Source organism: Pseudonaja textilis, chromosome 1 (assembly GCF_049901715.1).
Source record: "Pseudonaja textilis isolate UNSWEBS1 chromosome 1, rPseTex1.2, whole genome shotgun sequence".
Classification (NCBI taxonomy): domain Eukaryota; kingdom Metazoa; phylum Chordata; class Lepidosauria; order Squamata; family Elapidae; genus Pseudonaja; species Pseudonaja textilis.
In genome coordinates this window covers 164,345,598-164,358,561 of record NC_141990.1, presented here as the reverse complement: position 1 = coordinate 164,358,561, position 12,964 = coordinate 164,345,598, and the positions used below count along the sequence as shown (strand labels likewise).

At 40.9% G+C, this 12,964-nt stretch overlaps 1 protein-coding gene across 1 annotated transcript in view; it reads left to right on the top strand.

Moving 5' to 3' along the window:
• Nucleotides 1–3,445, top strand: part of CPS1 (carbamoyl-phosphate synthase 1) — a 137,560-nt gene extending 134,115 nt beyond the window's left edge. Inside the window, exon 37 of the mRNA XM_087923032.1 lies at nucleotides 2,878–3,445. Coding sequence (XP_087779158.1) covers nucleotides 2,878–2,976 — 99 coding nt within the window. The 3' untranslated portion in view covers nucleotides 2,977–3,445. The remainder of the gene's footprint in view (nucleotides 1–2,877) is intronic.
• Nucleotides 3,446–12,964: the final 9,519 nt, after the last annotated feature.

Sequence of the window (12,964 nt, the reverse complement as noted above, 5' to 3'; positions counted from 1 at the left end):
ATAAAACTGCTAAATGGCAGCATAAAGATAAAAGAAAACTATTTTTGAACTGCCATGAGCAAGATAACAGATAATCAGAATTGGAAGGGATCTTGTAGATCATCTAGTCCAGGGATGCCAATCTTTTGGATTTCAGGGACCACCAAACTCATAATTTTAAATCTCGTGGACCAGAGACCCTGGGAAAATCTCAAAAAAAGTCTGCAGGAAAATTCCCCATGCTGTTTTCCTACCAATCGATCATTCTTTATTTGGGATCACAGGATACCGTCTCCAGTTGCGTTCTCAGGGGGAGAGAGAGAGAGAGACTTTTGGCTTCATGCAAGGAAAGCAGCAGAAGCCTTTCTTTCTCTCCCCCAAATGAGAAATGAGTCTTAGTGAGACTTGTTGTGCTGGCACAGCCTCTTGGAGCAGGATGCCTTGCAGGGTCCCAAAGACTCATTTCTGGCGGAGTTTGAAGGAGAGAAAGAAAGACTTTTGCTGTTTTCCTTGCATGCAGCCAAAAGCAGGAGAAGAAAGAAGTGGAAAGAAGCAACTCGTTGTCCAGGTGAGGTGCATGGGGTGAATGGGGCAAGTTTCCCACTCTGCCCTTTCCTCCTTCCCCTCACTACCTTGTGTTGTCCGCAATGCAAGTGACGCAAGCCTTGTGTTCCTATGGGCCATGTGGGTGGCACACCCTTGTGTTCCCGCACAGCCAGGATTAATTGCTTTGGGGGGTGCTTTGCAGGTGACATTTTTCTGCGGACCATCAAAATTTTCTCACAGCCCAGTGGTCCCCAGCCCACTGGTTGGCGACCACTGATCTAGTCCAACTCCCCACCCAAACGGGAGACCCTACACCATTTCTGACAAATGGCAGGAATAAGGGACCATTTAGTAGGCTCTTATCCTTTTGGTGGCTAACATGATAGGCATAGAGAATGCAGGAATAAATATTTCTCCAATGGGGAAATACGCAATATCAAGGGCAGAAATAAGTAAAAAAAATTAGTTCATCTATATTGCAAAAAGAAAGATTATTTGGATTCCACTAAGCTCATTGGCTGAATTCATCTTATGTTCATCTGCTGAACTCAGTTGATACTGAAGATCTCTTTACATGCTTTGAACTAGCACAGATTCCTTAGGTAGCAAAGACCTAAAATATGTTTCTTTTTTGTGGAAGGAAGGGGTTAAGGGGTTGGGAATCCCATATACATACATAAAAAAATATGTACATATATACCCATATACCTATTTCACCATACCGTTTCTGGGTAAGCAACAACATGCAAATTCAGAAAAGGAAAATTAGTAAAAATAAACTGAAGAAATTAAGGGTATGTGATAAGAAAATGAAAACAGAAAACAAATTAGTTTTGACAATACCACTTATATCTTTCCATATCTCTTCTTTCCTTGAAAAACATTTTGTTTGTTATCCATCTCATAGTTTAACTTGAGCCAGAGAAAACAAAGCCTACAAACAAAAATGTAATTTATATGTTTATTAGAAATGTAGCAAGAAATTGTAGAGAAAAGAAAAAGAAAAACAACCATAAACACTTTTCTTTATAAATTAAATCACAGGCAAACTTTTAATACTTTTTTGAAGACCAAGCTTGGGCAGAAGATTTTAATGGACATTTGCAACATTCACTTATTTATTTAGGCTTATAGCCCCTTTTCTCCAGCAGTTCATGAGGTATACATAGCTCCTTGTCATTCAGTTTTTCTCCACAAAAATTCTCTGAGATCTGAAAGAGAGTGACTGTCCCAATGAACTTTCATGGCTGAAAACAGAATTAAACCAGGAATTCCCTGGGCCTAATCCAGTATCTTAACCACTACAGCACACTGGCTCTCACATCACAGTAGTAGGAAAAGAAAATTCAGAATTACCATCCCCTTTTTGCTTTTGGTCAGAGGCTAAATTCTGGTTATGCACCACTGATATATAGAAGCATAATCCATAGTTTAATGCAATGGTACGCACGGAATGAGTTTAGGAGACAAGGAAAGAGCCACAGCCAAGGCAATGAATGGTTGGATAAGAGACAGATTAGCCCACAAAAGGAATACAGACTTGGCAAACATCTCAGAAGGGACCCTCCCCAATTTCTTGAGCTATAAAGGCAACAGGGGGAGAAATATATTTTCAGACTTTCAGGATTCTATTGATGTAATCTCAAAATAAGGTAGAATTAGTTAATCTGGGTGGGTTTCATGTCTAGAATATTTAACAAGGCTGACATTAAGATATAATTGATATATAACAAATTCTGAATAATTGCTTTATCTTATATATTTTATTTTATTATATGTGTGTTCCCCATTTTGTGTTCAATTTGAACCTGGGGTGGGGTGGGGTGGGGGAGACTAGGTCTTTTGTTTGCTTGATTCAACCTGAATTAAGTCTCTCAGTTCTTAGCAGGTCGCATCTCTGGCTCACTGGGTCTGAGTTTAGTTAGAACTTAAGGAGTATACCAGGAGAGCAAGCTAGAGAGGGAATGGATGGAGGAGCATAACCATAGCAAAAAACAGTAATGGGAAATCACTTCCATACTGTGCCAGGAAGAACCATATAGAAATCACTAAACATTCAACTAAGCTCAAAGGAGACTGTATTTAAACCTTTTGAATGAGTTATTTGTAATAAATGCAGCAAATCAGTCCTTTCTCCTTTAATTCTCCCCCCACCCCCCACCCCCCAGTCATAATGATTATTGTATAAATTGAACACAGAATTATCTTTTGCATTAGCCATACAATAGATTCTTTTAATGGAAAAAATCTGCTGAAAATAATTTCTAAATGACACTTAGATGGAATTTGCCTAATTCTCATTAGTTTGTTTTGTTAAACATTTGTACTCCTCATGGATTTTATGATTTTTAGGTAGCAAAACTCTTCACTGAAGCTCTCCAGTATTCCGGAAATCTGGATTGTAAAAGCCTGTTCCACTATAGATGGTTGAATAGCAGCACTGCAGCATAGAAGAAACCATCTCCCAGCAATGAAGAAATTCCATTCCTGAATGAGATTTTTTTTCTTCTGTAAATCCTAATTTCAGTTAACATCTTTGCACCCAATATTTTATCTTCTGTTTTGGAGCTTTAAGCTAGCAGTTTTCCCAAACTGAATACGTACTGCCAATATGGCAGCAACCATCAACATCATCTTTAGCCACCAGTAGTAGTTGCCACATGCAGGTGATAAGAATTGAGATGACTGTTACTTTACAACAAAGAACTATAAAAAACCCTCTAATTTTTGCCGTACGGTTTATTTGGAATTTTGCAACTTGGATATGGCAACTCAGAATAAAACATGATGATGATTACTCCAACGTATTTCATAAATAAAAAGGTTCTGCTCTGAACTTTATTCCTCTATGGGATGACTTAATTCCAAAGTATCTTGAAAATTGGTTAAGCATGTGAAAAAATAAAATCAGTAACTGTTGTAATTGTTTTAATATTCTAATTGTTTTAATACTTAGCATTCTAGCACAACTTGATCTATTTTGAGGATTTAAATAGATTTATATCTTGCCTATTCTTCAAGAATTCAAGGCAACTTGCAGAGGCATTTCCCATGGCTTTATGTCCAGAGCAATAATCCTTTGAGATAAGTTGTGTTGAATGAGCTTGATAGGTCCCAAACACAGAGAGTTTCTATGACTCCCTGGTCCCAATCCTACATGTTAACAAATAGTCTACACTTGCTTCCTAATCATGTATGACAAAATATAATTGACTTATCATATGTCAGTACCAGTCAGTAACTTGGTTTTTTTAAATAAAAGAAAATTAATATGATGGTAGAATTCTGGAATAAAGCACAGAACATAAAATATAGGGCTGGAAGGGATCTCAGAGGTGTTCTAGTCCAACTCAGGAGACCTTATTCCATCCCAGTCAAATAGTTATCCAGTCTATTTTTGAAATTCTCTAGGGATGGAACACGCACAACTCCAGGAGGTAAGTTATTCGACTGATTTTTTTTACTCTCAGGAAATTTCTCCTTAGTTTTAGGTTGGCTTTCTCTTTGATGATCTTCCACCCATTACTTCTTATCCTGCCCTCTGGTGCTTTGGAGAATTAGTCAATCCTCTCTTCTCTGTTGTAGTCCCTTCAAGTACTGGAAGACAGTTATCATGTCTCTCCTCCCACTCCCAAAACCTTCTCTTTGTTAGGCTAGACCAGGGGTCTGCAACCTTAAACATTCAAAGAGCCATTTGGACCTGTTTGGACCCCAAAAAAACCCCATCGGGAGCCACAAAATCTGGGTGGGCATGGCCAACTTGATGTCACTCACTCCCACCTAGTCACATGACCCCTAGCCACGCCTACTCAGCCACAAACCCTTCTGTCTCGCTCTCTATGTCTCTCTGTATTTCTCTACCCCTCCCTCTCTCCTCCTCTCTTTGTATCTCTCTCTCCCCTCTCTGTATCTCTCTCTCTCTTTGTACCTCTCTTCTCCTCTCTCTCTGTATCTCTCTCCCTCTCTCCCCTTCTCTCTCCCTGTCTATCTTTCCCTCTCTCTATATCTCTCTCCCCTCTTTCTGTATCTCTCTTAGTATCTCTCTCCCCCTCTCCCTATCTTCCCCCTCTCTCTCCCCCTCTTCCCCCCTCTTTCTGTATCTCTCTCCCCCCATCTCCCTATCTTCCTTTCTCTCTGTATCTCTCTCTCCACTCTCTCTATGTCTCTTTCTCTCTCTCTCTGAAAGCCATGGCTGGCAATGACGACATGGCAAGGTGATGCCAGGCCCTTAGTACAGGAGAGAAGCTGCATCCTGTTAAGACCTTCCTTAAGCAAGCGGCTGCCCTCCACACCTGTGTGCTTTTGCTGCACTTTGGTGCTCACTTAAGGAGGGTCTACCTGTGTGTGTGCACCCTCCCAGCCTTGCCACAGCCACCGGTCATGAGATGAGAAGAAGTGGGGAGGGTCACCGAAAGGAAGCCTCTGTTGCAGCTGGCAATCATTCCTCAGCCAGTCCGGATTTCCAGAAAGAAAAAAAATAAAAGGAATATCCAAGAGTCCCAAAGAGAGCTTGCTGGCTTGTCCCAGCCATGGCTTTCCAAGAGAGAGAGAGAGAAGAAATGCAGAGACAGAGAGTGTGAGATAGATGATAGATAGATAGATAGATAGATAGATAGATAGATAGATAGATAGATAGATAGATAGATGATAGATAGATAGATAGATAGATAGATAGATAGATAGATAGATAGATAGATAGATAGATAGATAGATAGATAGATAGATAGATATTGAGTGGGGGGAAACTGGCTGACAGGCAAGCATCTTTGGCGAGGGCACTCCGGCTTTCTCTGAGTCTGACCCCCGGGGTGGGTGGGTGAGGTTTAGTGGAGTCAGCCCCCTCTCCTGCTACCTTGAGCTTCTTAAAGCTATGCCTGGGTGCTGTGGGTCCATCCCTCTTTCCGTCATCCCTTCCTCCTGGATCCCATTCCCATCCCACCAGCCCTCACGTTAGTGAGGCCAGTGCAAGGCATGCCCAGTACCAACAAGCAGCAAGAGTGAGGCACCGGAGAATCATCCCTGGCCTCTTCTCCATCCCCCACCATCACCCTTACCTTCTCAGGCCAGGCAAGGGAGGGCAAGGGGGGGGGAAGCCAGTGATGGGACAGAGAGCCACAGCACAGGGCCCAAAGAGCCGCATGTGGCTCTGGAGCTGTGGATTGCCGACACCTGGGCTAGACACATTTAGCTTCCTCAACTGTTCATCATACCATTTAGTCTGCAGACAATTTATCATCTTTGTTATTCTTCTCTGAACATTTTCTAGAGTCTCAGCCATTTTGTTTTTGTATTAAGGTGACCAGAACTGGATGCAGTATTCCAACTGTGACTTCATGATATAAAATGGTATTATCACTTCTTGTGCTGACACTCTCTTGATGCAGCCCGGGACTGCATTGGCTTTTTGTGAAATTGTGAAATTGCATAGGTTACCACAAATTCCAATTTTAGCAAATTCATTTCTCTTCTGCCCCGCCACCCCCAAGGCACTGTGGGACTCCTTTGGTCAAAGAAGGAACAGGTTCCTGCTGGTTTGAAAATATTCTTTTGCTTTTCTTGAAGATTCACCTTGTATATTCCTTCAGCAATCGGGGATACTTTCAGAAAATTCACAAGGTGTAGTTCAGAGCCATCATTTGAGTGTCATGTTCTCTTAATCTATTTTCTTACCACCATGGCTCATTCTGAAAAATTTCCTGCCCTCACTTTTACAGCCAGTAATCAGCCTTCTACCACTTGATTTACCTCAGCGATATCACAATCACTTGCTACTGAATATGATGAATGTGACAGGAACTCTTTCAAATAATAGGATGGCAATTCCAGCTTTTAGGTAACAGCTGATGGCAGATAATACAGCTTCTTTGTTTGTTTTTCATCTTGAATTGGCTCACTGTCTTCTATACATTTGAGGCCTGATCCCAATTTATCTCATTATGTTGCATTACAGTTCCTCCACAAGTCTCTTCTGTAATTAAAAACAATTCAAGTAACAAGATTTGAACCTATGCCAACCTCACAAAAACAAAGGAGAACAGAATCCTTGTTGCTGTTCAGTCATTTAGCCTTTTCCAGCTATTTGTATCTGTGAATATTTCTTCACTAGACCAATGAGTGATCTTATGTATCCCTATTTTGTTTGACCTGGTCAAGCGACTTCTTTAAAGTATGGGGAGGAATAGAGAATACATTTTTATATCTAACAATTTATTCAGAACTTAACATGGGCCTTCTTTAAGGATCATTTGGAGTTACGATACTGAAAAAGTAACTTTATGATAAGTCCTTGCATTTACAGTTGTTGCAGTATCTCAGAGTCATGTGATTACCATACAAATGCTTCATAAATGGCTTCCAACACACAGAGTCAATGGAGAAGCTAGCAGTAAAACTGCAAGACACAGTTGCATGAACAACATAGTGACTCATTTAATACAGAAAACAGAATAACAGAATTGGAAAGGACTTTGGAGGTCTTCTAGTCCAGGGGTCACCAACCTTTTGGACCTCAGGGACCTCCAATCTCATAATTTTAGATCCCAGGGACCACTAACCCGGTTCTGTGGCTGTGGCCTAATTTGTGGGTGTGGCTTGGTCATGTGACTGGCTGGGCATGGCTTGTATGTAGATATTATAAATATTTATATAAATATTGATTTTTTATAAAAAAGAGCAACTTTTACCCAAAATCAGGCAAAGCAGGCAGATTGAGTTGCTCACAGAATCACAGATCCATTCAGAGATCGATCTATCTGCCATTGGCTAGCTGAGTCTGTCACATAAAATTTGCTTGCAAGCAAACTCATAAAATTAACTCACAACACACCATACATGTAAATATTGAATTTTTTATTTAAAAAAGAGCAACTTTTACCCCAAATCAGGCAAAGCAGGCAGATATAGTTGCTCACAGAATCATTCAATGATCTATTTATCTGCCATTGGCTAGCTCAGTCTCTCAGATTTGCTTGCCGTGAGTCTGCACTGAATTTGCTTGCAAGCAAACCTTCAGTCCTAAGGGAGATTCGGCTGTGCTGGGCTGAAGATCTAAAGACTAGCTAGAAAGCAAGAAATCCAACCATTTCCTGCTTCCTAGCTAATCTAAATCTCCTGGCACAGCAGAACAGATGATGATCAAAAAAAGGAAAAATAGCAATTTAGCTGACAAGTTTGCCAGGTAAGGAGTGAGTGGGTGAGGAGGGTTCCCGCCATGTGGGCGGTGCAGTCTTGTGTTTCTGCGCAGTCTGGATTAATTATTTTTGGGAGGTGCTCTGGGGATGAGATTTCTCTGCAGCCCACCAAAATGTTCTCACAGTCCACCAGTGGGCCGCAGCCCACTGGTTGATGTCCGCTGTCCTAGTCCAACCTCTGCTCAAGCAGGAGGATAGTATAACCCTATACCATTCCAGACAAATGGCTGTCCAAACTTTTCTTAGAAACATCCAGTAATGAAGCACCCACAACTTCTGGAAGCAAGTTGTTCCACTTTTTAATTGTCCTCAATGACAGGAAATTTTTCCTCAATTTTAGGTTGGATCTCTATTTATTTATTTAGAAAATTTATATTGCCACTCACACATGGCAACTCAAGGCAGCTTATAAGAATATAAAAGCAACATATAAAAGAAATAAAAAGAAAAATAATAAAATAACCCTCATCCCAGAAACAGCACAAATTCATACTGGCCATTTAATGGGCTCCATCCCGCTCTGGCTTCTTCAGGCCCACTAAAGAGTGTCACAGTGGGGGCCAGTCTAATCTCTGGGGGATGATGTTCCAGAGAGAGGGAGCCACCATGAATAAGGCCATTCTTCTGAGTCCCACCAGATGCATCTCCTTAGGTGATGGGACCCATAACATTCCTTGCCTTCCCTCTCTAGTGGGTTGAGTATTCAAACTTTTCACAGATAATCAGAGTTTGAAGGGACCTTGTAGGTCATCTAGTCCAATCCCCTGCCCAAGCAGGAGACCCTACACCATTTCTGACAAATGGCAGTCCAATCTCTTGAAAGTCTCAAGTGATGATGCTCCCACAACTTCCGAGGGCAAGCTGTTCCATTGGTTAATTGTTCTGTCAGAAAGTTTCTCCTTATTTCCAGGTTAAATCTTGTTCAGTTTCCATCCATTATTCCTTGTCTGGCCTACAGGTGATTTAGAAAATAGCTTGACCCCTTCCTGTCTGTGGCAGCCCCTCAAATATTGGAACACTGCTATCATGCCCCCCGGTCCTTCTCTTCACTTGACATGCCCAGTTCCTGTAACTGTTCTTCATGATTTAGTATACAGTCCCCTTATCATCCTGGTTGCTCTTCTCTGCTGGTAGATATGACCAGGGTTGATGTGACCAGCAAGAGATGATCCCTTAGATAACCTGGTTCAAGGCCAAGAAGGGCTTTAAAGGTGACAACCAGCACTTGAATTGCACCCAGAAGCAAATTGGCAACCAATGCAGTTCCTGCAGTAGAGGTGATATATATACATATCGAGGATTTTGCACCATCTGAAGCTTCCAGATATTTTTCGGCGCAGTCCAATGTAGAGCTCATTGCAATAGTTAAGGGTTTGTGTGACTAGAGCATAGTGATCCCTAGTGACCCTGAGTAGGGATTGTTGATCAAGAAAAGGGTGTAACTGGTGCACAACCCACAGTTATGCAAAGGCCCTCCTGGCCATGACTGCCACCTGTTTTTGAGCAGGAGTCATGAGCCCATATTATGCACAAGATCTGTTTAGGGCAGTGCCACCCCATCGAAGGTGGCAATTCTCCATGGGCCAAAGAACCCCCAAATCCAGAGCTGCTCAGTCTTCTCAGGGTCCAGTTTCAATCTGTTGCTCCCCTAACAGCCTCCAGGCACTGCAAGAGGGAGGTCCCAGCATCGCTTAACTCACCATGGGCTGAGATATACAGCTGAGTATCATCAGCATATTGATGGCATCTCAGTCCACAGTGACAGATGATCTTACCCAATGGCTTTGTGTAGATGTTGAATAAGAGCAGAGAGAGTACTGAGCCCTGTGGGACCCTGCAAAGCAGTGGGCAAGAGCTGGATCTCTCTCACCTCCTGTTAACACCAACTGAGAGCAGCCATAGAGGAAGGAAGTGAACCAGGATAGTACAGTTCCCCCCACTCCCAACCCCCAAAGTTGCTCCAGAAGAATACTTTAAAGAGGGTCGCTGGTTGATTATCTGCAGACGCAATTAGTGTAGACAAATATTTGCTTAATACTTTGTTAAGCTTCCATCTGTTCCTTCTTGTCTTGTCTTCAGGTGATTTGGAAAATAGGTTGACGCCCTTCTCTCTATGACAGCCCCTCAAATAGTGAAAAACTGCTATCATGTCACCCTTAGTTCTTCTCATTGTTAGACTAGACATACCTAATTCCTGCAACTGTACATTGTATGGTTTAACCTCCAGTCCTCTAATAATCTTTGTGCTCTTCTCTGCACTCTTTTTAGAATCTTAGCATCTTTTATTTATATCATGGAAACCAGAACTGAACACAGTATTCCAAGTGTGGTCTTACCAGGGGTGGGCTTCAGCCAGTTCATACCAGTTCAAGTGAACCGGATTTTAATTTTACGTCCAGTTTCACAAACCAGTAGTTTTGATGACTGGCTGGCCCTGCCCCACCTACCCCTCTCCTCCCAGGAGTCCCCACATGGCCCATTTTGGATCTCAGGTAAGTGCAGGGGGCACCTGGAGCCTGGAGAAATGGAAAATGGGCCTCCCAGAGGCCCATGGAGGGTGAAAATGGACCTATTTCTGGCCTCCAGAGAGCCTCCGGAGCCTGGGGAAGTGGAAAACAGGACTCCATTGGCTTTTTTGGTAGCTGCAGCACACTTCTGGCTTATACTTAAGTGGTTGTCCACTAGGACTCTTAGATCCCTCTCATAGCTACTGCTGTTGAGTCAGGTACTACCTATTCTATACCTGAACATTGATTTTTCTTGCCTAAGTGTAAGACTTGCCTTTCTCACCACTGAATTTCATTTTGTTGGATGCTTTTTTTTTGTAAATTTTATTTGAGTTTTCACAAAAAGAAACACAATTAAAACATCTTTTTTGAAAGCAGCATAATCCCTGGTTACATTTCTTCGTGCAGACACAAATTCAGGTTCATGCTCATTTTTATATTCTATTCCATATCTTGTTACAATTTTACATTTTCTACATAGCTTCTCCCTTCTTTTAATTTCCTCAATTTTATTGCATTTATTTATCTCAATTCAAATCATTATATTTATATTTTTGGTCTGTCCTGTTTCAATTGTCTATTATCTTTTCTCGTTAAACAAAATTTCTCCTGTAGTTACTGATTGGAGTATGATGCCTTTATATCTTTCCCCTAAAGTTATAACACTCAATATAACACATAGCTTCCATTCGGATTCTGTTTGGTACATTCTTAAACTATACACAGTATTCTTTAAAAAAAAAATTATAAATGTATATAATTAAAACAACATTCCATTCCAATTCAATTCTATAATTAATATTAATATTCCTTAAAGTCTTAAGATTTTTCACATTACTTTTCAATTAAATATCATACTTCTATGGGAACAATTATAAACTTTCCATAATCAATTCCCCCCCTTCACTTTTAAAACATTGACTAATTAAAGTGTTCCCATTCCTTCCTAATTCAATTTTCTCAGTTATTTTATTTCATTTACTTTGTTCACAAACATTTCACTAAGTTACACTAACCATTCTATCCCTCATTCTAATCATATGTTGTTTCCAATTTTCTAAAATGATTTCTATTTCAAATATAACAACACAATCTCATGTACCCTTACAGAATCCCCCTTTCAGTTAGATTTTCACCCATTATCTCTAAATAGGTCCTGTTTCTTTATATCTTGCTCCGGACCTTTGTAACTTCTTTTCCTTTCCTTCTTCCCTCTCTTCTTCTCCCTCCCCCTTTTACCCCTTTGTCTCTCTACCTCTACTTCCCTCTTCTGTATTCCCCTTTTCTGTTGCTTTCAAGTGTTATACTTATTTTTCAAATTATTTTTCTTTTCTTTGGTTGTTTTTTTTAAATCTTAAGTTCTCCATCCTCTTTCCCCCCTTTCCTTTTTCTTCCCCACATAGAGTTACTTGCTTCTTCTTTGTCCCAGTCTTCTTGTTTTTCAGTCTTTTCTTGTTGTTTCTCATAGTTCCAAATCTCCATTTCTAAGAATTGAAAGATGAAGCCAAAGGAACCCTTCCCTTCTTGTGCATCTTCTTTGTACTTTTTAAGTTCCATTTTCAATTCATCCAAGAGTAATGCCATTGTAGAAATTTTTAAACAACCACCCGGTTGATTTTAGTCATTCAAATATAATAGCCCAAAATCCAAAAGTCAGCAAGTAATCCAAATACACACAAACTGTTCCTTTTTGCTCTTTCTTTTTTCCCCCCACTTTCTCTTCCTGGGGTTACTATCTAGTTGCAAAGTTTCAGTTAAAATGTATCTTTTAGAAGTCTTGTTGAAATTTTACTTTAAATTCTTTTAAAGTCCAGGCAGTCTCCTCCCTCTTCCAGATCCTGCCCTTATTCTTTTTCTCTCCCTTCCTGTTTTTAATGTTCAGAAATCTTTATTGTCCCTTTGGCATTTAGTTATATTTTCAGCTTAATTGCCTATTGATGCCAAAGCAGATTTTTCCAATTTCTTATTCTTAATTGTCAATATAAGGAAGGAGAGAGAAGAAGAAAAAATCAAACCTTTCCCTTTTCACTTTCTTTCGCTGCTTCTGACTCTTCTTTGGGAGCGATGTTGTTTCCTATAAAATTTAAATTCCAGGGTACCTCAGTTATTGCTTTTTCAACTTAACCCAGTCAGCCAAAACTTTCACTTCATATCTTCCTCCTGCACATTCTTTTCCGGTCGAGTACTTCTTTGAGGTGGCCATTTCTGACCACCGCTCCTACTGCCTTTGGGGAAGGGAGTTTGACCAGCTGAGGAGGAGAGATGTGGCTCTCCTCAACCCTGCTGGCACTCTCCCCCTTCTTCACCACCTCTATGGGGTGGCCCTGAAACCAGCCGGCTCGGGGCGCTCCAGCGGCGAACCCAGGCAGAAACCATGCACAATCGCGGATTCCTGTCTGTCGCCGAAGCCCTTCAAACCGGAAGTCCATTTTTGAGGTGAGAAAATCTCAGGCCACTTAGGCGCCAGGATAAAGGTTATAAAACAGCAGTTGTCAAAAGTAGGAATAAAGGAATATACTCACACCCCCCCCGGTCCTACATCACCAAGAGGAAAACCCACACATGTGGAAGGAAATTAAAAAGATGTCAGTCTCCAAAGCAGACAGGACATGAGGTTGGAGCATACACACTTGAAATATTGCAATTAGAGATATAAAGCAACCTACTGCTTTTGAAATAGAATAGAACAGAACAAAATTCTTTATTGGCCAAGTATGATTGGACACACAAAGAACTTGTCTT